This window comes from Mobula hypostoma, assembly GCF_963921235.1.
Source record: "Mobula hypostoma chromosome 30 unlocalized genomic scaffold, sMobHyp1.1 SUPER_30_unloc_1, whole genome shotgun sequence".
Classification (NCBI taxonomy): Eukaryota; Metazoa; Chordata; class Chondrichthyes; order Myliobatiformes; family Myliobatidae; genus Mobula; species Mobula hypostoma.
In genome coordinates this window covers 364,580-390,713 of record NW_026948158.1, presented here as the reverse complement: position 1 = coordinate 390,713, position 26,134 = coordinate 364,580, and the positions used below count along the sequence as shown (strand labels likewise).

Below are 26,134 nucleotides of genomic sequence, written 5' to 3'. Positions count from 1 at the left end.
GGAAGCATTGGAAATGGTACAGAAGAGATTTACCAGGATTCTGCCTGGTTTAGAGTGTATGCATTATGATCAGAGATTAAGGGAGCTAGGGCTTTACTCTTTGGGAGAAGGAGTATGAGAGGAGACATGATAGAGGTGTACAAGATAATAAGAGGAATAGACAGAGTGGATAGCCAGCACCTCTTCCCAGGGCACCACTGCCCAATACAAGAGGACATGGCTTTAAAGTAAGGGGTGGGAAGTTCAAGGGGGATATTAGAGGAAGGTTTTTTTTTTACTCAGAGAGTAGCTGGTGCGTGAAATGCACTGCCTGAGTCAGTGGTCGAGGCACAGATACCGGTGAAGTTTAATAGACTACTAGACAGGTATATGGAGGAATTTAAGGTGGTTGCTTATATGTGAGGCAGGGTTTGAGGGTCGGCACAACATTGTGGGCCGAAAAGCCTGTACTGTGCTGTACAATGCTATGTCTATGTCTATATCGATACATTTATAAAGAAGGCATGATAGCAACTATACTTCATTAGAGTTTGAAGAGATTTGTTATGTCCACAAGTACACTCAAAAAACGTCAATTGATGTACCGTGGAGAGCATTCTGACAGGCTGCTTCACTGTCTGGTATGGGGGGCTATTGCACAGGACCGAACGAAGCTGCAGAGGGTTGTACATTTAGTCATCTCCATCTCGGCTGCAAGCCTACAAAGTCACCAAGGAGCAGTGTCTCAGAAAGGCAGCATCCATTATTAAGATCCTTCAGCACCCAAGGCATGCTCCTTTCTCACTGTTACCATCAGGTCGGAGATACAGAAACCTGAAGGCACACACTCAGTGATTCATTAATAGCTTCTTCCCCTCTGCCATCCGATTCCTAAATTGGCATTGAACCCCTGGAAATCATCTGACTTGTTTTGATATATAGTATTTAAGTTTTTTGCACAATTTCTCATATATTCAATACATGTACACTGAGGTTTAATTATTTATTGATTGCTTGATTTATTATTCCTTTTTTATTCTATATTATGTTTTGGATTAAACTGCGACTACTAATTAACAAATTTCACGACACATGCCGTTGATAATAACCCTGATTCTGATTCGTCCACCTGCAGGTTCAGACTTACCCTTCATAATAACCACCGGAAAACCTCCAGAATTATAATCCGTAAATCTATCTCAATGAAACCCCACTAATCTCGCTAGGCTCATTTCCCACTAATATCTCAAGTATGTCCCCTCCCTGGTGGACCATTTACATGCTGTTTCTGTAAACCATCATAAATACACCTGACAAATAATGTCCCATCCAATCCTTAGGTGGTAAGGAAGTGCAAGTCATTCTGGAGAGAAGATTAACCAGCTGGGGTATTCTATTGTTTTACATCAGTCAGTAACCTGCTGACATATCTGTTCCCCTCTTTTACTGGCTATTGTGACGCCTACAGTATTACACTTTTCTTATTCCTGACTCCCTCCACATTGTCTTACTGTTTGAGCTTCCGGGATGACTTCGAGCTGGTGACATTCTGCCTGATCAGCAGTGCGGCTCCTCAACCTCAGTCAGCTCCCTCTGGACTCTCTATATCATCTAAATCCTGGAATGTTTAGATACCAGTCCTGACCTTCTCTCAACCAGATCTCTGCAACGGATGAATCACCGTGCCGTGTATAAATGCAGGATCTGGGTATGTCTGCCTTAACAGTTTTCCCCCTACACTGAAATAAACTCACTTTTGCCGTTCGGTGCCACTGTGCTCATTATGGTGATCCCATCTTGACTTCCTTTAGGTTTTCTTTGACCTCATCTCTACCTTCCACCAATGCAACCTACTCACCTGTAACTCTGGACACCAACACACCCTCCAGATGCCACATGATCAAAATCATCATGGTGGCTCCAGGAAGATTCTTTGTGAGAATATGATTTACCCTACAGTGCAACCCATCCTTCCTATACGGGAGAGCCCAATGATGAGTGTTCCTGATGCCGTCCCTCCTGCCCCGGATTGTGAGCCACACGTTTAAGTGCAGTAGCATATGATCACTTACGTCGCAAGCATGTGACATCGAAAGTAATCCTGAAATCACCACCCCAGAGTTTTTATTATTTTTTTAACTCACTGCTCACCTCCTTAACTTTTGCTTCTGGGAACTTGTCTCTCTGTTGTTAGTTCTAATAAGGACCATGACTTCTGGCTTCTCATCCTACCCTTTAACAATGGTCTGTACCTTCTCAGAGACATCCTTGGTCATAGCATGATGAAGGTAACGCACTTTCCTGCAATCTCACTCATTTCCACAGATATTCCTGTCTGTATCATCTCCTCGGCTAAAGAGTTTACTGCATGTGATTCATATCTATCTATTTCCTGTATGTTCAGGAACTTATCTGATAGCCTCTTTGTAAGGAAAATTGTGTTATAATTCATTCAGTATTCATTTTGATTCAGCTCAGTTTGTTTACATATGCATTCGCAAACAAAGGAGACTGCACACGTGTTAAAACAAAACACTTTATTAGAACTCGCACGGTTTTAGTACAGAAAGAAACACAAATATCTACAATACTAGCAAACATGAATCAAAATAATGCTGATCATCCACCACACACACAGTCCGATCTCAGTGTTCGAGAGAAACAGAGATCCGACAATGTCATGCAGCCTGTTCTGTCCCTCCCCTTCTCCTTCTCCCTCTCTGTCTCTCCCTCTCTCCATCGCGATGACTCATTACCTCTCTCCCACTCGCGATTACTCCTTCTCACGCTCATCCTCGCTCCCGTCCTGTCCCTCCTGCGCTCTCCCTTGCACCCTCTTACTCGCGATGTCTCATTCACTCACTATCCTTCGCGCCCTCAGCCTTTGAGCTGTCTCCTTCTCCAGCTCACTATTTCACAGTCTCATTCGCTCTCTCGCTCTCACACACACTCTCTCTCTCTCTCTCCCTCTCTCTTTCTGTCTCCCTCCCACTCCTCTCTCCGAACGCGATGTCTGCTTCTCTCGCTTGCCCTCGCGCTCACCACTGTGCACGCTCTCACCCTCGTGCTCTCTTTCACGCTCGCTCCCTCAGGCTCTCTACCTTCCGCGCTCTTCCCCGTGTCCCCTTTCTCGCCAGGTCTCATTCACTTTCTCTCCTTCCCACCGTCAAACCTGGCGCTATCTCCTTCTCACGCTCACTCCTTCACGATGTCTCATTCGCACCCACTATCTCTATCTTTTGATCTCTCTCTCTCTATCTATCTATCTCTCTCTATCTATCTATCCCTATATTTCTCTATCTCTCTCTCTCTATCTATATATCTATCCCTATATTTCTCTCTCTATCTATCTATCCCTATATTTCTCTCTCTCTCTATCCCTATTTTCTCTCTCTCTCTATCTATCCCCATCTCTCTCTCTCTCTCTATCTATCTATCCCTATATTTCTATCTATCCCTCTATCTCTCTATCCCTCTATTTCTTACAGAGCCTCAAGTGAAGGTAATGGTAATTTGTCTTCAATTGTAAAAAAAAAGTCTCTGTTACATAAAGATAGTTCAAGGTGGCAATGAGAAGGGAAACCTTCAGGTAGAGAAGGAGGAGAAAAGCGGGTGAAGGAAAAGACGGGTTTTGACGGGAGCAGGAGTGGCTGATAGAGACGAAAATATTCTCAAAGATCAGGCAGTTTTGTCAGAACTGGAAAGCAGGGGAAACAGGTTCGCCTCGAGCTTAATTTTAGCATGGCGGGACGTGAGGTGTAAAGAGGATTTCTCTGGGAATGTGAAGCCAGTGATGCCATCGGGATCAGCTTTAAACAGCTGTCTTGTCAAACTAAGCAACACACACATAATAGAAACGAGTAAACAGTTGACAGATTTCTGATGAAGGGTGGCGGCCTGAAACGTCGACAATTTACTCGTTTCCATAGATGCTGCCAGACCTGCTGAGTTCCTGCAGCATTTTCTGTGAGAAACGTCATCAGGGTCTGATTTTGTGTTTGTTGTCTCGAATTGCGACCATCTGCAGATTTTCTCGTGTTTGTTTTGTAACTCTGTTCATCACATTGTTTCCATTTACCCACAAGTGGGGAGCTAGAATAGGGCGCATGAAGGCAGCTAAATTGTAATACTTTACAGCATTTATTTCTAACGTTTCATGAGTTTCAAAATCAGATTCAGTGGGTATTTCACCGCATTCTTTAGTTCCTCTCGGAATTTGCTCTGAGTCAGGACGTAAATACACGTGTTGGTGCAGGAACTGAGAACCTGCAGCATTGTCGATGTTTGGTCTGTGACGTAACGGGGATCCGTGACAGAACGAACATAACTGTTTGTAATCCGTCTATAGATAGAAAATACCACCAGTGTTCCCCACAACAATATGAAACTACCGGTGATGCTGAAGAGCAAAACGATGGATTTGCGTCGGTTCTCCATCTCCCGGTCCTTGTCATTCTCTCCACTCTTTTGTCCCCGGAGCCCCCTGCGGGCTCGACTGGCCGCTAGAATCCGCCTGACAGTCAGAATATTGAACAGCAACATCAGAATGAAAGGGACGCAAGGGTAGAAAATGCGGTGAAAAATCTCAAATGCGGCCCATGAGGGAGAGTTTGTGAAGCTCGGTGTTAAAACACAATACCAGGAAACACCATCAATTGTTTTTCCAGCCCCGTACACAAAGCCCCAGGGAACAGTCTCCAAACAGGCCAGCACACTCACTGTCCCGATAACCACAGCCGCCGTTCTCTCGGTGCAATATTTTGTTTTCAGCTTCTCACAGCAAATAGCCACAAATCGATCGACGGTGAAAGCGACAGTCAGCCAGACTGAGGTCGCAGTGCTCGCAAACATCAGCCACCTGACGAGTCTGCATACAGCAGTGATGAACAGGAATGATCGGGGAAAATAAATCTCAGCAGTCCACTTCAGCAGCGGATTCGAAATAACGACCAGGAGATCGGCCGCTGCCATTCCCACAAGGTAGAGAGTGATACATTTGGAGAGACCGCACTTTCCCCGGGACAGGATCACAATCGCCACCAAGTTCGCTGGAAGAGAGACAGGGAACAGCAGTTTGAGAAATTCCAAACAGAATCCAATTCTGCAGTTCGAGCGGATCCTGTAATATTTCCACTTAATTGTGCCAATTTAGTGGTGGGAGGGCCGAGAGAGGCTACAAGTTGAGAAAATACTGATTAGAAGCCAGTGCAGCAGGTTCAGGGGATCCTGTGATATTTCCACTTTATTGTTGAATTTCGCGGTGGGAGGGTCGAGAGAGGCGGAGACAAGGAAGGAGTTTACACAGTAAAATAATTTGAATACGGATTACTTACTGATGACCGAAATGTGAAATGTCAGCGGAAAGCTAAAACTGAGTAACTACCTCCTCAGAGTCAATACTGGATGGAACATTTTCTACCGGTGCCTTCCGCGTCTCGTTCGGACGCTGATGGCGGGATTCCTCCATTGGACAATCATGGCGATCACTGTCAGCGACAGAACTGCCGACGGACGAAACAAAAACAGGAAAAGCTGGAAACGTTAATTCGGCTAAAACAGAATATGTGGTAAAACAGTTCTCCACAGAACTTTCCTCGGATAGACCCCAGACACGTGTGTTAACTGCTTTCTTGTTCTGTACAAGCTACTTGGGGTTTCGTGTTTATTGTGTGTCCATCAACTGCTTTATATTCAGTAATATTGCGCACAGTTATTAAAAATCCACAACAGGCTCGTGAAACATCATGGAACTCCTGACATTTGCTAACGCGTTACTGCCAGTCGATGGATTGAGCACCGCACCTAACTCAGTCAATCGCTCATATACAAATACGGACAATCAATTGGTAGAATGTCCGCGGGCTGTTTCAACACAATATTTGCAAATGCAGTGCAGCTGCTACAAGACCAAAAATACAGAAACACGAACATCCCATTATTGATCCCAAACCGTTGGTAGAACGCTGCCTGACCCATTCAGTTCCACAGATGTTGGCAGAATCCCTCAATTCCTGTAGCCGTTTATTTTAGATCCTGATCCCACAATCCATATTCCCGGTGTTTCCATTCCAAACCTGAAATGCGGAATACTGGGACTGGAATGTGGCAGTGAAAGGAACAATCACAACATTGGAAATAAACATTATTTCCCACCAACAGCAGCTGACACTGCGACTTACCGGGTATTCCAAAGGCTGAAATAATAGGATAGTAAATGTTTCGTATCCGCCAGATGACTGGATACACCATTTCATGAGAATCTGTGGTTACTGTTGCTCCTGAATTCACAGCTCCGGCAGACACTGAGCTGATGCTTCACATCAACCCTGATTTATACAGAGGCTCAGTCTCCAGAGATACGGTTATACTCCTTACTAACTTTCTCAGTTACAGTTACTTGAACAAACAATTTGATTCAACACCATTGTCTCTGGTGTACAGATACTGTGTACATGAAAATTCTGTGGCATTACACAGTAGTGTCTCTGGTGGAAATAGGCCGGTCTCTTTAATTACAAGGACTAAATCTTGTCACGGAGCAGCTACATTTAGAGATTTCATTTTTGTTGTCTAATTATTCAGTATTCGACGAAGATAGCGACGCTGTCCTAATCCTACCTTCTTTTTCTGTAGTGTCCCATTTTGATCTGTCACTGAGTCATTCAGCTTCATCCTGGTCAATAAGGATACAATAGAGAAAAATGTCGGTATGGAAACGATCAATTGACCACGTTGCTGATGTAGAAACACGAGGAAATCTGCAGATGCTGGAAATCCAATGGAACACACAAGAAGCTGAGTTCCTCTAGCATTTTGTGTTTGGTGTTTCTGATGCAGTAGTCTTTTATACACATCTTAAATTTGACAAAGGTCAAAAGATAATTGGAAAGAAATGTGTTATCCTGCAACAGAATGGGAAGACCGGTAAAATAATAAAAACAGTACTCGAATTTGGAAGAACAATAAATGCAGGACGAGTAAAAGTGAACGAGAAAACGACTAGCGTCAGAGAGACAGAGAGACAGAGAGACAGAGAGAGCAGGCTGTGTGACATTGTCGCATCTGTGGTGCCCTCCAAAACTGAGATCGGTTTGTTACATGGATGATACGTATTATTTTGATTTTTGTACTGCGAGGTACAAAATGAATACTCTGCATTCATCGATGTTCACTCAGGAGAAGGACCTGGAGGAAAGCGAGATCGGGAAGCGGGTATGGTGACATTCTCAGACCTGTTGAACCTAAGGAGGAGGTGTTGTTGGGTCTCTCAAAGTGTATTAAGGTGGTCATATACTTTGGGGGAATTAGTCCACTGGGGGACACTGACCACATGCGGGCAAACATACAGATCGAACTCACATCATGGTCAACACACACACAGTGAGCTGACGGGAAGGTTCATGTGCTGTTCTGTTCACTGTAAATTGCTCAATGACTTGAGAAGAATGGGCAAAGGATCAAAGGAGCATGTAATGAAATTCTTATTTTTACACTGACTGTGGTTCTCATCTGGGACACACTGCCTGCAGGGGTGATGGGAATAGCCAATTAAATTGTTCGTATTGGAACTGGACAGGTCCTTCCGGGGAAATAACCCGCTGAGCTGTGGGAATAGATTTGGGAATGGGACAGTGGGAATGCTGAACTATAGACTTGATGCTCTATAGTATAGAATTGATGGGTTGAATGTTCTAGGGCATCCCCCAATGATCCTGTGTCCAATAATGATCTGAAACACTCAGTCTTGCTTCCAGGAAACATCTAATTTACCTGGGTGTACAAGGTATTTCTTTCTGTAATAATGAGGCACTCTGTAAAAACACTGGCACTGCATTCCAAGCACACTGAGCTGCCAGAGCACAACACTGGTCAGTGAGAGTACGGGGCAGTACACGACTCTAATACAAGGACAGAGATTTATGAAAATATATTACTATTGATCCAGAGCAGGGCAGAATAGGGGAACAGACATCACAACAACCCCAGCACTGTTTTTTTGGTGTCACAGATTTCAAGCACCAGCCCATTGGTTCTACAGATATAGACATGAAAAACCCAGATTGTACTGTAAATTCACAGCCGAACACAGACCACACTCATCCCGTTGTGTACACCGGCCACCTGCAAAACTGCAAGAACACTGACCTGCACAAACCAGCTCTGGACTGCACGGACACTGCCCGCTTTAGCTCCAGCACTGCGCAGCAGGGAGGCGGACAAGTGGAAACCAAAAATGTCCTGCAGGAACAGACTGCTGCAGCTCAGCATGGTGAGGAAGGCCAGGCTGAATCTCTGGTATAAACATGCCCTGCATAAGAGACTGTCCAAGAACAGTCAGTAGTGGACTACAGGGACAAAGAACTTCACAATATCTAGACATTCACTTCCACGATACAGACCAATAAAACTCTCAGCACTGTGCAGTGAGCACACAGACATGTACACACCCGGCTCTCCACCGTTAAACTCTAGTACTATCCCAGCACTTCAAGGACAGAGGCCCGTACAAGCCTAATAATGGACTGCAATTCATGGACTCTATCAACCCCCTCCCTCCCAGTGGGCATCTTTCAGGATGTAACGGAGAATTGATAAAGTGGCATCTTGAGATGCTGTGTGTTTCCATTTCCAACTATTTTTAAAATGCCAGCAGGAAAAACTGTAACAGAAATGTATGCAGGCTATTGGAAAGATGTAATAGCAACAGAGTAGTGTGTGACTATAATTTCCCCAATATTGACTGGAATTCATTGAGTGTGGAAGTTTTGAGGAGCAGAATTTCCTGGCATCCTGGAACGATTTACCGGCATTTACAGCCAATATTCCCCAGTTTCAGCAGATTTACTATGTTGTGTAAAACTTAGACAAACTTCTGTAGGTGTATAGTGGAGAATATCCTGACTGGATACATCATGGTCTGGTATGGAGGCACCAATGACATTGAAAGGAATAGGAAATGAAAAATCAAGATGCGAATACTGTTGTTTTCAGGTCCCTCCTAGATTTGCTAACGAACCAAGATACAAATGGACAGTCATCGTTTGGTTTTGCCGAATCGTTTCCAGCCGGGTGGGTCCAGCCGTTTGCCATTGCTCCGAGTGGGGAATTCTCTCTCTTCGTGTCCAGCTGAGTGATTGCCGGCCGTTTGCCGCTTCATAAGCTACTCCGTGCCCAGACTAGAACTGTCTGTTGTTATTTGGTTTCGGCTTCTCGTATCTAGCTGAGGAGGTCCGGCCATTTGCGGCTACTCTGAGTTGGGTATTCTGTCTCTTCGTTGTCCAAGCCCAAGTCCAGGCTCTGTGTTCCAGCCCAAGTCCAAGTCCAGGCTCTGTGTTCCGGTTCTCGTCCAAGTCCAAGATCTGTGTTCCAGTCCAAGTCCAGGATCCGTGTTCCAGTCCACGTCCAAGTCCAGGATCCGTGTTCCAGTCCACGTCCAAGTCCAGGCTCTGTGGTCCAGTCCAAGTCCAAGTCCAGGCTCTGTGTTCCAGTCCAAGTCCAGGTCCAGGCTCTGTGTTCCAGTCCAAGTCCAAGTCCAGGCTCCGTGTCCAAATCCGACTCCAAGTCCCGGTTCCGTGTCCAAGTTTCTAGTCATGGCTCCGTGTTCAAGTTTCTTGTCGCAGCTCCCTGAACAGGTTCCGAGTCCCAGCTCCGTGTCCAAGTTCCGAGCCCCGGCTCCATGTCCAGGTTCCTCCTGTTTGTCGTCCTACGTTCACGTCCATGTAAGCATCTCATCCACTCTTCCGTTTTGTCCTGGCAACTATTAATAAAAAACACACTTCCGGTAATGCTACTTACGTGTCCGTGTCCGTGCCCTGCTGTTAGGTCCGCTTTCCAATCGTCGCACATATTGGAACAGAAAGCTTGTAAACTGTGTGAGAGAGAGGATAGGTGGGTGATAGAGAAGGGATGCGCTGAGACCGATGTTTCGAGATGTGTCTATTTTAATGCAAGGAGTATCTTGAACAAATCTAGTGAGCTTAGATCGTGGATCAGTACTTGGAGCTATGATGTTGTGTCCATTACAGAGACTTGTACGGCTCAGGGGCAGCAATGCTGCTTGAAGTGATATATTCCAAATAAGAAGGAATTTTCAGTTGGAAGACGGACACTACCGTGGCTGACAAGTGAAATCAAAGCCAAAGTAAAAGCAAGGAGGGCATACAAGGAATCCAGAGCTGACGTGCAGGTAGAGGATTGGGGAGCTTTTGAAAACTTGCTAAGGGAAACTAAGAAGGTCATTCGGAAGGAAAAGGAATAACGCGAGGAAGCTGGTGACGAATAAAAAGGAAGATACTAAAAGCAATTTTTAGGGATATAAAGGGTAAAAGAGAGTCGAGGGTAGATATAGGACCAATACAAAATGACGCTGGAGATACTGTAATGACAGATGCAGAGATGGCAGAGAAACTGAATGTTTATTTTGCATAAGTCTTCACAGTGGAAGTGTACCGGACATTCAAGAGTGTCAGTGAAGTGAAGTTTTGCTGTGAAAATTACGACAGAGAAAGGTGCTCAGGAGATTTAATGTCTGAGGGTGGATGAATCTCCTGGACCTGATCAAATGCACCCTCGGGTTCTGAAGGAAGTAGCTGGAGAGATTGCAGAGGCATTAACGATGATCATACAAGAATCGATAGATTCTGGCATTGTATGAGATGACTGGACAATTACAACTGTTACTCCGCTATTTAAAAAGGCAGAAAGTCATCAGGAAGGAGTCTATAGACCTGTTATCCTGACATCAGTGCTTGGAAAGCTGTTGGAATCTATTGTTAGGAATGAGATTACGGAGTACCCGGAGCGACATCATAAGGTGGGACAAAGCTGTATGGATTCCTGAAAGGGACATCCTGACTGACAAACGTACTGCAATCCGTTGAAGAAATTATAAGCAGGGTGGACAACGGGGATGTAGTAGACGTGGTGTACTTGGGTTTCCAAAAGGCCTTTGATAAGGTGCCGCACATGAAGCGCTTAGCAAGCTAAGAGCCCATGGAACTATAAGGAAGTTACTTGATTGGTCCTGACGAATGGTCTCGGCCTGAAACGTCGACTGCGCCTCTTCCTATAGATGCTGCTTGGCCTGCTCCGTTCACCAGCAACTTTGATGTATGTTGATTGGGCGGAGCATTGGCTGGTCGGCATAAAACAGAGAGTGGGAATAAAGGGATCCTATTCTGGTTCGCTGTCGGTTACCATTGGAATTTCACCGGGGTCGGTGTTGGGACCACTGCTTTTTACGACGTAATTCAATGATTTATACTACGGAATAAATGGATTTGTGGCTAAATTTGCCGATGATACAAAAACAGGTGGAGGAACGGGTAACGTTGAGGAAACAGAGAGCCTCCAGAGAGACTTGGATAGTTTAGGGGAATGGACAAAATCGTGGCAAATGAAGGAAAATGTTGGAAAGTGTATGGTCATGCACTTGAAGAAATAAACGGGCAGACTATTATTTAGATCGGTAGAGAATTCAAAATGCAGAGATGCAAAGGGACTTGGGAGTCCTTGTGCTAAATGACCTAAAGGTTAACCTCCAGGTTAAATCGGTTGTGAAGAACGCGAATGCAATGTTGCCATTCATTTCCAGAGGTATGGAATACAAAGCAGGGATGTGATGGTGAGGATCTATAAGGCACTCGTGAGACCAGACTTGGGGTATTATATGCAGTTTTGTGCTCCTTATTTGAGAGATAATATATTGGCATTGGAAAGGGTTCAGAGAAGATTCACGAAAATGATTCCAGGAATCAAAGGGTTACCGTATGAGCAACGTCTGGAAGCGCTTGAGCTGTATTCCCCAGCGTTCAGAAGAGGGGGAGGGGGTGCGTGGGATCTTATAGAAACATTTTGAATGTTAACAGGCCTGAAGACATTAGATATGGCAAAGTTATTTTCCAATTTTCCATAATAGTCGATTATAGGGCAAGAGGGCACGACTTTGGGATTGAATGACGTCCTTTAAGAACTGAGATACCTTTAGTCAGAGGGTGGTATGTCTCTGGAATTTGTTGCCACTGGCGGCTGTGGATGACAAGTCATTGGGTGTATTCAAGGCAGATATAGATAAGTTCTTGATTAGCCAGGGCATCAAAGGGTATAGGATGAAAGCAGGGGAGTAGGGATGACCGGAAGAATTGTATCAGCCAATGATTGAATGGCAGAGCAGACTCGATGTACCGAATAGCAATGCTTACGATTTTATATCTTATGGTCTTATTGTCTTAAGTTCTTAGACTGCCAGGCTTCAGATGTTTCAGAAAAGACAGGCAGGGAGGCAAAACTGGTCGGATCGAGATCAGAGATAGCATCACGGCTGCAGAAAAGGAGGAAGTGATGGAGGGCTTGTCTACTGCGTCTCTGTGGGTGGACAATAGGAACAGGAAGGGGTTAGTAACTCTACTGAGTGTTTTTTTTTAATATATAGATCATCCAATAGTAACAGGGACATCGAGGAGCAGATAGGGAGACAAATTCTGGAAAGGTGTAACAAATAATGGTTGACGTGGTGGGCGATTTTAATTTGCCCAATATTGACTGGCATATCCCTGGTGCTAGGTGTTAAGATGGGGTAGAGTTTAAGTGTGTTCAGGAAGGTTATCTGTCACAATATATAGATAAGTCTACCAGAGGAGTGGCTGCACTTGATCTGCTGTTGGTAAATGAACCTGGTCGGGTGTCAGGTATCTCAGTGGGCTGTGCTGGGAGCAAGGGTGGACCAAACTGCAAGACTCAAACACATCATGTGAGGTTAACTTATATTAAGTTTATTGCTCGGTGCAAAGCAGAAGCAGGAATAGTGAACTGGACAAGGACTCAAGCCTGAGACAAGCTGGGAATAAGGGTCTGGGCTAGGAGTCGGAATCACGGACCGCCGGGGGCCAGGACTCGGGGACTCGGAGCCGCCGGGGGCCAGGACTCGGGGACTCGGAGCCGCAGGGGCCAGGACTTCTTTTTTATTCACGGGACAGACTCAGACACAGGACATAAAACACTGAGCCGGGAATCCTCCGTAGACACATGACGGAGTCGGGGCCCTTCTTGACACAGTGACCCAGTGACCCAGTATTCCTTGGTACAAGGCCGGGATCGCTTTTAGACGTACGACATGGATACGGAGACTACACAACAATGGACAGAACTATAACTGGGCTCAAGACCGCTCCAAGCCGCGCCGAGCTCATGACTCACCACAGCGGGTTAACTTTGACTGACCCGTACTGACAAGGGAAGGCGGCTTGCTGGCACTTGCTCCGGGAGGAGACTAGGCTTGCTCCGGCCAGATGACATTGGCTCGCAGTACTTTCGCTGACGTTGCAAACGCTGTCGCGCCGAACGGCTGAAAGTCGGAGACTATAAACTGCCGGTTCAGCCGAGAGTAAATTGCCTCCAATCACCAAGCCCGAGGGACACGGGAAAACAGGGAACCAAAGGGAAACAGGGAGTCAACGGTCCGGTTCGTAACATAAACAAAGTAATTTTAAAGGGACGCCGATCCGGACCATGACAGTGGGAGTGCATTTTTGAGGCAGTGATTACAATTTTATCTCCTTTACCATAGCATTGGAGAGGATAGGAACAGACAAGTTACAAAAGCATTTAACTCGAGTAAGAGGGAAATATGAAGCTATCAGGCAGAGACTTGGAAGGAACAGAGTTCTCAGGGAAATGCATGGCAGAAATGTGGCAAATGTTCAGGGGATATTTGCGTGGCTTTCTGCATAGATAGGTGCCAATGACACAGAAAAGAGATGCTACGGTACAGGAACCATGGTGTACACATGATGAAAGCATAGTCAAGAAAAGAAAGGCTTACGAAATGTTCAAAAAACTAGGTATTGATAGAGATATATAAAATGATAAGGCTAGCAGGAAGGAGCTTGAGAAATGAAATTAGGAGAGCCAGAAGGGGCCATGAAAAGGCCTTGGCGAGCAGTTTAAGGAAGACCCTAAGGCAATCGACAGGTCTGTGAAGGGCGAGAGGATAAGATGTGAGAAAACAGGACCAATGAAGCGTGACAGTGGAAAAGTGTGTGCGGAACCAGAGGAGACAGCACAGCTACTGTTCACTATGCAAAACGACCTTGGCGATTGTATGGATTTCAGCAAGGCATTTGATAAGGTAGTCCATGCAAGGCTTACTGGGAAAGCAAGGAGACGTAGGATGCAAGGTGACATTGCTTTGTTGACCCAGAATTGGCTTGCCCACAGATAGCAAAAATTTGTTGTAGACGGGTCATATTCAGATTGGATATCAGTGACCAGCGATCTGCCTCAGAGTTCTTTTCAGGGACCCCTTCTCATCGTGATTCTTATAACTGACTTGGATGAGAAATTGGAGGGATACGTTACTAAATTTGCTGATAAAACAAATGTTGGGGACATTTGGATAGTGTGGAGGGCTGTCAGAGTTTAAATCGGGACATCGATAGGATGCAAAACAGGGCTGAAAAGTGGCAGTTGAAGTTTAACCCATTGTCATAGTCCCGTCTGGCTATTCCCCATCTTGCTATTAGCTCCTTAAATGGGCCTTAATCCCCTCGTCTGATTTTCAATCATTCCCAGTTCCGCTAATTACAACACACCCCGCCTGTATTGGAACTACTCGACTTGTCCGGAGTCCCCGCAGAATAGCATAACCTGGGACAGGTATTCAGCAAACAACGGGCTCTTTCCCTGCCCCCGCACCGCCCGTATGATTGCGCTATCTTCCTGCTGGCCGGGGCCTCGTTGACTACCAGTCGTCTTTATAGATTATCCCGACCGGACAGAGAGGCCATGGAGAAATACATTAGTGCGTCCCTCTCGGAGGGAATTATACGACCTTTATCCTCGCCGGTAGGCGCCGGTTTCTTCTTTGTATAGAAGGATGGGCCGGTTCGTGCCTGTATTGATTACCGAGGCCTGAACAATATAAAAGTTAAAAATAAGTACCCACTATCCCTGATTAACTCGACATTTCAACCATTTCAGGGAGCCACCATCTTCTCGAAGTTGGACCTTCGTCGCGCCTACCATCTAGTCAGGATGAGGGAGGGAGCCGAGTAGAAGACGGCCTTTAATACACGTCTGAGCCACATCGAATACTTGGTCATGGCATTTGGCCACACAAATGCCCCGCCGTTTTTCAAGCCCTAATCAGTGATGTGCTGAGGGACTTCATTAAACGCTTCGTGTTCGTCTACCTAGATGACATCTTCACATTTTCTAGCAGCCCCCAGAAACACGTTCACCTTGTCCGACTAGTCCTCCAGAGACTGTGGGAGAGCAAGTTATTTGTGGAGGCCAAGAAATGTGAGTTCCACGTCCCTTTGGTCATCTCCTGGGCTACATCATCGAGAGCGGGCAGGTGAGGGCAGCTCCCGATAAGATCCGGGCGTTAGAAGAATGGCCCAGACCCACGACTCGCAATCAAATTCAGGCGTTTTGGTGGTTTGCAAACTGTTATCGCCGTTTTATCAGGGATTACAGTCGAGTGGCGGCGCTCCTTACCGACTTACCTCGCCTACCAGACCTTTTTGTTGGGGTTCCGAGGCTGATTCGGCTTTCACTGACCTGAAGAGGCGGATCAGCTCACAAGAGCCCGAGCTATTCCACCTCCCCAATGTCCAATGGACTGATCGCTTCAACACCGAATACTTTGTCCTCTTTTATTTGTCTTTTTAAGACAATATTCAGCTTGAAGAATGCAGTAAAATTTGTATCTCCCCGTCGGGGAATTGAACCCCGGTCTCCCGCGTGACAGGCGGGGATACTAACCACTATACTAACGAGGAATTGGTCTTGGTATCCGAATATATATTATTCCGGTTTTGTAATGCGACAGGCAGGAAACAATGTGCAGTTCTTCGAATTTGGAAGGGATTTTACTCACTTACCTCCGGTCTGTGGGAGGATGGCGACCACAACTTGACATAACAGGAACTGCATCAGAGTGACCAGATTCAGAAAGCAGTGCGAGCCACAGTCATAAACCACTGGAGACAGTTCAGGACACGAGTCTCCTGCAGAATGATCGAACGATGGTGATATAATGGTGAACATATCTGTCTTCCAGGCAATTGACGCAGGTTCGATTTCCGATGATCGTAGTTAATCGACTTTTAATATTCTTTCATCGAAAATATCAGATGTAAACGTCTCATAGAACCCGATCCGTGCGGACTTCTACAGTCCGAGGGGCCTAACCTGCCAACTCGGGTACGAATTCCCCAAATTATTTAAATCGAAGAGAGAGTGTAAAATTATTATTCACACTGGGCTGTCCAGTGGATCAAGGGTGGATTTCCTGTCTTTCACATTTTTCCCGATGAACCGACCAGTGCAGCTTCCTGCTGTCACTATAAACCAGATTCTCACAACAAACTAGGACACACGAAAACATGTCGGATGATGTGTTCACACTGAGTGTTCTCAGTCCACTCACCACTCTCTCTGTCTAATTATAACTTGAGCGATCCCTCTCTCCAATACACGATTAAATTAAACCCTTTAATGCGATTAACAAATGTAATATAGAATCACAGAATCATTCAACCCTGAAACAGGCCGTTCGGCCCGCCACGTCGATGCTGAGAGTCAAGTACCAATCTCACCAGAAAAAAAAATCTCACTTATCAGCTATTGCCTTCCGTGCCTTGATGATTCAGGTGCTCGTCCAGTCAATTCTCTAATATTGTTGGAATACCTGCCTCCACTAGCCACTCCGGCATCGGTTCCAGTTTCCAGCCGCCATCTGCATGAAGTTCTTCATCTCATGCTTTCTCGGTTTACACACGTCAGGACAGTTTCCTACTATTCTGAACGGCCCCCGTTAATTTGATATGATCTTCAAAGATCTCCGTCATCTCCAGCGATCCATGGAAACGCCCGCAGTCTATCCAGCCGCGGTTTATACCGGAACTCTCCATCTCTGGCAAAATCCTTGCGAACATCCCATGCATTCAACGCTCCAGTTAGTTTACAGAGTGCCCAAAGTTTTCAATTACCGAATCCGCGGTAAACTTGACAAGTCGGAGCTGGTTTCTACCGAATGGACGACCATGGGCCCAGCGCGCTCCCGCTGCGCCACTCTGCTGTTGGCTGAACGTGGTGCTGAGCTGCTCCGTTGTGGACGTTTCCCATTCTTTTCCTTCATTTTTATTTGTCGATTCTTTGCTGACGTCACATCGTTCCCCTCACGAGCTGCTGTTTGGTGATTTATTTCCTCGCGTGTCTCTCTGCCCGTGACTCTGTCTGTCATTCAGTGCCTGCTACCGCCTGGCCCGTCCTGTTATTGTCTCTGTGCTCCGACCCTTCCGGAGGCCTCGTTCACGACATGTCAGCAGTGAATGTGTTTTACGTTATTTAATGAGTCCGGTTTCAGTGGCCCTGCTGTTACACATTCAGTTATTCTTCCATTGTGTCTCTTCCGCCTTCTCTCTCTTTGCCTCTGGGTTGTTCATTGGGACAAGCATCAATGGTTCAAACACTGGACACCAGCTGAGCTGCAGCCGAGATTATCGGAGGACACTGTTATTGGGTATTTTGAACTTTACGATGTGTTGACTCACACCTAGGTGGGTTAATTTATTGTATCCAGAAGTGTCATTAACATCGCATCCCGTATATGTAATTGAATAAATAACAGAATCAAAAGGATCGCAGCAGATCGGGCTGCTGTGCTTCACTGTCCTGCTGATGTGAAAACTGGGGTCCGAGGATTTCGGCCTACTGCGGATGCTCTGGGAGCAGATCTGTGACCCAGTCTGTTTCGAGATGCTGTTAGCTTGCTTCTCTTGTTTGCATGACGTGTTTTTTTTTTCTGTCGTTTTCTCTGCTCAGTGGTTTTTAGTGTTTTTGTTTTAATTGGGTTATTCGAGTTTCTTGTTTTGTGGCTGCCTGGATGAAGGCAAATCTGAAAATAGATATGTTTTGAATAGTTGAATCATTACTCCTTAATAGAATCTGCCTCTATCGCCCTCTGAGAAAGGGAGATCCAGACAACCCCGCTCGCTTGCCGGCAGTCAGGGGACCCTACCTGAGGAAGGATACCTTTAATGACCGAGTGGGTGCGGCAAAGGGTCACTAGATTTGCCCAGTCAGGAGACCTTAGGCATTGATAGCCGATACTTTCCAGAACAATCTAATTTCTTCCCACACTCACTGAACCCTGAGATTTGGAATTGTGAAGATGTGCGGCTCAACAGGAAAGCAGTTTAGTCCATCTTGCCGGCAGATGATCTCTCGAATGTCAAGAGTTTCTCAACCGATAGAATTCCCAATGAACGCCCTGAATTCATAACAAGACCCTTGAAGCGCAATAAAATAAAGGGTTTTAATTTTCCTTATTCCATAGTTTCATCACGAGACGGCAACACAAATAACACGTTGGTAGAAGGAATAAAGAAACTTGGAATTACGTGGACACGGATTACTCTGAGCGGACCCTGAGTGGAACTTGCGCAGTGAAACCTCAATGAATTTCTGGTGTATCGCCTAATCACTCGGCCATGACAACTGCTACCACACAGCTAGTGAGGCAGAAGGACATTTTTCATGGGATCCCATCACCATGTCCCGGGTCGATTGGGCTCAACATCAACGCTGAGGGTCAGAGAATCTGAACTGACATCCTCTCCACGTCTGTAAAGATGAAGCCACACTCAGGTTGGAGGAACAACACCTTATATTCCGTCTGGGTAGCCTCCAACCTGATGGCATGAACATCGACTTCTCTAACTTCCGCTAAGGCTCCACCTCCCCCTCGTACCCCATCTGTTACTTATTTTTATGCACACATTCTTTCTCTCACTCTCCTTTTTCTCCCTCTGTCCCTCTGAATATACCTCTTGCCCATCCTCTGGGTCCCCCCCTCCACTCCTTGTCTTTCTTCCCGGACCTCCTGTCCCATGATCCTCTCGATCCCCTTTTGCCTATCATCTGTCCAGATCTTGGCTCTATCCCTCCCCCTCCTGTCTTCTATCATTTCGGATCTCCCCCTCCCCCTCCAAATTTCAAATCCCTTACTCACTCCTCCTTCAGTTAGTCCTGACGAAGGGTCTCGGCCTGAAACGTCGACTGCACCTCTTCCTACAGATGCTGCTTGGCCTGCTGCGTTCACCAGCAACTTTGATGTGTGTTGCTTGAATTTCAAGCATCTGCAGAATTCCTGTTGTTTCCGTTCAATATTAGATAGGTTTCCATGAGATCCTCCCTCATTTTTCTGAATTCCAATGAGTAGAGGCTTAGAGCCGTCAAATACTCCTTGTATCTTCACCGTTTCATTCCGGGATCATTCTCGTGAGACTCCCCTGGGCCCACTCCAATGCCAGCGCATCCTTTATCAGAAATGGGCCCACAATTGTCTAAAATGCTCCAAATGAATCTGATTAATGTCTTACAATTCATCTTCATTATAACCTTGCTTTTAGATGCGACTCCTGGCGGAATGAATGCTAAAATTGTATTTGTCTTCCTTACCACCAACTCAACCCGCAACTTATCCTTTAGGGAATCCTGCACGAGAACTCTCCAGCACATGTTCACGTCTGATTTCTGAATTTGCTCCCCATTTGGGAAATAGTCTTTCTGTCAATGTGCCTGACCATACACTATCGTACTCTGTATCCCATCTTCCACTTACTTGCCCATTCTCCAAGACCGTCTGCAGACTTTATCACATGCAAAGCCATCAGTTCAGTCATCCAGATCATTGACAGATAAGGTACAAGGCAGAGACCCCTCCAGAAGACACCTAGTTACCGACAAACGACTGAAAATGCCGTATTTATTCCCAGACTTTACCTCCCACCAGTCGCCAATATATTTTCGATTCTCGTATCTTTCCTGCAATACCATGAGCTCTAATTTAGTTTAGCAACCTTTTTGCGTCACTTGACAAAGGCCTTTTGAAAATCCAAGTTAACAACACCCACTGACTCTCCTTTCTTTATCTTGTCTGCTATTTCTCCAAAGAAATCCAACAGATTTGTGTGGCCAGATTTCTCTTTAAGAAAACCATGTTGGCCGGACTATTTTATCAGACGCCTGAAAGCACATCCTTACGAATGGACTGCAGCATTTTCCCAATGTAAAATCCATGCCAACCGGTCCGTAATATCTTGTCTTTTGTAATCGTAAAAGTGTTTTTGCAATTTTCCTGTCGTCTGAACCATTCCAGAATCCAGTCATTCCTGAATAATCACTATTAACGCTTCTGTGATGTCTTCACCCACTTCTTTCATAAACCCGCGGTATAGTTCATCTGGTCCAGGTGACATCCAGAATTTCTAACATACTGCTGGTATCAACATAAAATGGCAGACGCAAAAAGCTTATTAAGTTCTTCCGCTATTTTTGTCCCCTATTACTACCTCCGATTGCCATCGTCCGAGGTTTACTCTCGTATTTTTAAACTTCCTACCTACCTGAAAAACGACTGTTTGTATCATCTTTCCATCTGGCAGAAAGCCCAAAAGCCTGAAGGAACGTATCACAGACTCACGGATAGTTTCAGTCCCGCTGTTTTATCTACTGAATGGTTTCTCAGTACGATAAGCTGTACGTTTGACCTCACAATCCACCTCGTTATGAAGCTGCAGCTTGTTATTTCCCTGCGCTGTGCTTCCCCTGTCGCTGATACACTTTATCCTGCACTCTGTTGTTGCTTTACCTTGTGCGATCTCAATACACTGTGTAATGATTTCATCTCCAGGGACAGTATGAACGAGAAGGTTTTCACTGTATCTCGGTACATGTGTCTAAAATATAACAGTTTAAATTCCCATCGCGGCCGCAGTAGGGAGCCCCGGCCTCCGTTCAGCGCAGCGTTTCCCAGCTGCCAATGAAACACAACAGAAACAAACCTGCCGGATCATTGGCCGCCAGCCTGTCGGTTAACAGCCGGACGCGCTCACCAATGCGCCGCAGAGACAAGTTTTGTGGAAAGTAGGAATAAATGGTTCAATTCTGTTGTAGAACGTGACCAACAATCGCTGCTCTGCGCGACTCGGTTTTTCACAATCTACATGACTGGTTTGCATCAGAGAGTCAAACAGAAAATGTTGGAAGTACACCGTAGTCAGGACTCGAAACTGCGCGAGGAAATCCCAATGGATTCCGGGTGCATTGCGAAACAATTTGGCCACGACTACACACTCCCATTGATTTCCCTTCTGGCATTTATCCAAACGGAAGAAGTGCTGTGCCTGCCTATTCACATCCTCCATCACATCATTCAGAATCCCAAACAGTCCTTCCAGGTGAGGAAACACTTCAGCTGTGAGTTTCTCTGGGTCATATACTGTATCGGATGCTCCGAATACGGCCTCATCTACAACTGCAAGACGCAAGATAGTTTGGGGAAACATTTTGTCGATCAACTTTGCTCCGTCCGCAACGAGTAGGATTTCCCAATGGTCAACCATTTTAATTCCGCTGCCCATTCCCATTCTGACATGTTGGTCGTGGATTCCTCTACTGCCACGATGAAGCCACGCTAGGGATGGAGGAGCAACACTTCATATTCCGTCTGGGTAGCCCTCAATCTGATGGAATGAACATCGATTTCTCTAACCCGCTAATCTCTCCATTCTCCTCTCTTTGTTTCAATTTTCTATTCCGGATTCCCTCTTGCGTCTTTACCTTTCCTCGCATGTTTACCGCCTCTCTCTAGTCAACCCGCCCCTCCAAAGTGATTTCTACCTTTCAACCCTTTCCCTTTTCCACCAATCACCACCCAGCCTCACAAATATTCCCCTTTACCCAGTATATCTAACTTCCATCTTAACCTGGCTTCTCCTATGGCCCCCAGTTTTCAATACTGCACTGTCCCCAACATATCTACCTCTTGTTCTCAAATGGCTCCACCTATCACCTCCCAGTTTTCAATCTCCCCTTTCCCCTACATATCTACATTCTTTCATCAAATTGCTTCACCTATCACCTCCCAGTTTTCAATACTCCCCTTTCTCCAACATATCTAACCCTCCTTCCTCACCTGTCACCTCCCAGTTTTCAATCTCCCCTTTCCCCATCATATCTACCCTCCTTCCTCACCTGTCACCTCCCAGTTTTCAATCTCCCCTTTCCCCGTCATATCTACTCTCCTTCCTCACCGGGCTTCACCTATCACTTTGTAGCGTGAACTCCTTCTGTTCCCCGACTTTCTTATTCTGGCTTCTTCCCACTTCCTTTCCAGTACTGATGAAGGAACATGATTTTTTATTCCTCTCCATAGATGCTGACTGACCTGCTGAGATGCTCCAGTGTTCTGTGTGCGTTACTCTTATTCTTGTGCCAAAAAAATACCCATCATTGATCGCCGCCCACCTGGTCTTTGATTCCGTTCTCTCTCCCCCCCGCCCCTTTCATTGCCATAGACTGCTGTCCTGGGCATTCCCCACAGTTCTGTTGTTCATATAACATAGAAACAAAAGTCCGATGATAACAGTCACAGTCACTCACTTGGACTCACCAGATCCGCGGCTTTTCTTCTGCCTGATCACGTTCGCCCACCTTGTCTGAAACTGAAAAATACCTTATTTTCTCTCTTTCCCAGTGGTGACGAATGGGGCTCCGCCTGAAACATTGTCTATTTCCCTTTCTACTAATGTGACCGACCCGTGAACTTCGCAGTGGAGCAGCAAGTCGCCGCTTTATTTAATTTGCACGTTGATGTGAACAAAAAGCGAAACATCCCGGCTCCTGGGTTCACAAAACGACCCGGAGAGTCGCAGTGAGATCCGTGCGGCAGTACGGCCACTGGACGGAACTGAGGGTCCTGGTCCTGTGTTGCAGCGCAGAACACTTCAGAGTTCAAAGTAAATTCAGTATCAAAGCACAAATATGCTACCATTAGATGCATATTCTCGAGAGGATTGACAGTAAGTGCAAAGAAACAAAATATAATCAATGAAAGAGTGCACACAAGACGGACAATCAATGCAGAAAACATAACAGACTGCGAAAATACAAAAACGTAAAATAATAATCAAATAAAGTTAACTAATGGAGCAGCAACCCTCCATGGAAAACATCCCCATGATCTGAGCAGACAAGGTGTGAAGAAGGAAACGTGGAACGCTTGGCTCAGAGTTGGAGACCTCTTCCCAGAAACAGAGGGGTTCGTTGTGGCATTACAGGGCCAGGTGTTTAACACAAAAATGTTACAAATCCATAATAAAAGCCTAACAAATTAAAGTCGATAAATGCAGAAAATGACAAGGGACACCAGAAACAATCCAACATATTACAGGATGGAGCAGCAGTTTAACTCAATCTGATTACTTACACAGGGACAGTCAATTGCCAAACATCATTCACCAAAACCTTGCTTTAAAATGCAAACTCATAAAAGACACCATACCTTACTATAAGTACAAACCTGTTCGAGATTAGGGTCAGAGTCGTACAATTATTTTATGACTGATCCATTACAGGAGAATCCATAATAACCGTCTGCATATATACTATTACTGGATTAAAAGGCAATAACAACATACATAATCGATATAGCCATTGCAAACACATAACATACAACAATTAACAAATGAAAAGCACCAGAACTATGCTGAATTGAAAGAAGAAACTGAAAGACGATCGAGCATGAACGGGGTATATATTGTCCCAATGGTAATATCAACAACTATCATCTCAAAGTCACTACACAATAGCATTAAACAGTTAGGCCAGCAAAGCAATATTTCTGTCAATCTGCTGAAAACCACTATACTATACACCAGTAGAATGGTCGGAAGTCCGGAGCTACTGAGGAATGAGTGTGCTTCAGCACCCCCGTACTTCAGGCCAGCGTGAGCTGAGGAAGTAATAATAATAACAATAAAGCAAAAATGTCCATAGCATGAAATGTCCAGTTTGAAAGTGAGGTGTGGAAACAGTCAGTGTTGGTGTGAGTGAAGTTCAGTGAATTGATCCCTCTGGTTCAAGTGGCGATAACATAAATTTAAATATGAAATACATTGGTGCCCTCTAAGAGTTTCTGTTGGTTTGATCGTCCATGTACAATATATTAAGTTTATGTCAACATGAATGTAAGCAAGACAGGTCGTGGTAGTGTTCTGTTTTCTATATGTGCTTTTTTAATGACTGCATTAGGAACACACGGAGCGCACAGCGAAGGCCACTGGATCAACAGCGTCCCTGAATAGTCTGGAACGACCAGCATTTCGGATACAGTGCCGAACGCGCTGACCGATTGTGTCGTAAAGCCCACCTGAATAAAAGCGGAACACATGGGCACTTCTTGGTTTTGGAGGCTGCGAACGCAGATCGGTGTTTCGACTGGCTTTTTACAATCTGTATCCGTGAGAGGAATCAAGGTGTCAAAACCGATATAAACACGTAGTCGGCAGGATTCGAACCTGCGCGGGGAAACCCCAATGGATTTCTAGTCCATCGCCTTAACCACTCGGCCACGACTACAAGTTCTTCACAGCTGGATTCAAATCCCGGAGTCAGATAAACAGGTTTGATCCTGAACTAAAAGCGGGGATTGCTGGAAATATTCAGCAGATCTGTTAGCGTCTGTGAAGAGAGAAACCGAATTCGCGTTCAGCTCAATGACCTTTCACCAGGAAATCAGTACACTGAATTGGATGGAGTCTCAGTCAGAGCAGAGCAGGATCAGAAGATGTAGAATCCTTCAGCGGGGATTAAGAAACTCCTCGGGTAAGAAGACCCTGATGGGAGTATTTTATAGGCTTTCGGATTGTAGCCACGGATCTGGTCTACAATTTACAGCGGGAGACAGAGAAAAAAACATGTAAGGAAAGTCAAATTACGTCAGAGGGAGTATTTCAAAAAGCATATACATGGAAAATCAAGTTGATGAATGCGTGGAATGCCTCCGAGATATCTGTTTGGTTGAGCCTACTGGGGAATAAACAATTCAGCATTGGGTGTTGTGTTGTGTGTTTTTTGGACTAGGTTGTTTTTAAGTTACCTCTAACTTGAGTGCAGTCTGGACAGCTGTTGTGAACAAGCCAAGGTAGATAATCCATCAATGGATGAAACACACAGTAGTAATTAAAACACGCTGCTGTTCAGAAGCGATTGGTGTTGGAATTCTGCTAATAATGGCTCATAATGGTCGAAGGCTCCACTGAAGGTTGCTTGTAGTACGAAGTGTGTAAAGGAAATGAGGCTAATGTATGTTGGTATTTGCTTGGTGTGGTGAATAATACTCATCGCATTGATACTTCAATCATATCTGACAAGAAGGGACTTCTAAGTTGCAAAGTTTTTTTTTGTTTTTTAATGTTTTAAAAATGTTATTAAACTATGGGATCTGTTATCCAAGACTATTAAATATTATGTGGGTTTAGCTAATGACGTTTTGCAGAATCCATCCCTTTTGGAATAAAGTTTGGAACTGAGGTTTAAATGGGTATGTTTTACTTCCCATGTTATTATTGCTTTGCTCTTTGTTCTGATGGTTACATAAGGTATTTCCCCCGGTGTTATTTTAAGGCCAATTTTAATAACTTCAGTGTTTGAAAAGCACATGCCATTCTAAAATTTCTTTTTGTTGATTTCGTTTAATTTCTTATAGCTATGTTGTATTTTAAAATAATTAATTCCTGTTAAATTCCTTGATATATGGTATGAAATTAGTTACGTTATCATGTTTCTTCACGCTTTTGTTATGACATTATTTTTAAATCCTTATCGGTATTTTTTTTTGATATAGTCATGAATTCTGCTGTTCCTTTTGTGCTATATTCACTGAGACATAAAGAGTAATGTGATCCCCAGAATTTTCCTAAAATCGAAAAGGAGGAGATGTTGGCCACGGAAGATTTCAAATATGCAACATAACGTAGAACTCGAATGGCTCAAGGACAGTGGAAGCAGACAGATCAAGTGTCTTTGTACCAGCCATGTACTTGGAAGTGAATATGTAATTTTGTGGAACCGTTTTACATCTTCCATTTTATGAGGTGAAAATTTTGGTGTTTTAAAGTAAACACAACGTTGCTTCAGGTAAATTGCGGGTTAAGAAATCTTTTCCAGATTAGAAGTTAATTGTGAAGTGTTTTTGATATAATATAACATGCAAATGTGTGAATGTTGGGGTCAGTGCCTGCCTGGAGTGATTGAAACTGTCACAATGGGAGGGGGGCGTAGATAGCGGACCCAACAGGAAGACACA

General features: G+C 45.0%; 1 protein-coding gene and 2 non-coding genes across 3 annotated transcripts; all 3 read right to left on the bottom strand.

Moving 5' to 3' along the window:
- Positions 1-4,125: 4,125 nt before the first annotated feature.
- Positions 4,126-16,925, bottom strand: LOC134341319 (probable G-protein coupled receptor 139). The gene is made up of 3 exons (XM_063039205.1): positions 16,778-16,925; positions 15,861-15,986; positions 4,126-5,027 (listed from the first exon to the last, which is right to left on the bottom strand). Exons 1-3 carry the CDS (start codon positions 16,923-16,925, stop codon positions 4,126-4,128), a joined length of 1,176 nt encoding a protein of 391 aa, XP_062895275.1.
- Positions 15,687-15,758, bottom strand: trnad-guc (transfer RNA aspartic acid (anticodon GUC)). The gene has a single exon. It is a non-coding gene; the product is annotated as a tRNA-Asp (tRNA).
- Positions 16,926-24,323: 7,398 nt separating the features above from the next.
- trnas-aga (transfer RNA serine (anticodon AGA)) lies at positions 24,324-24,405 on the bottom strand. The gene has a single exon. It is a non-coding gene; the product is annotated as a tRNA-Ser (tRNA).
- Between the last annotated feature and the right edge of the window lie 1,729 nt (positions 24,406-26,134).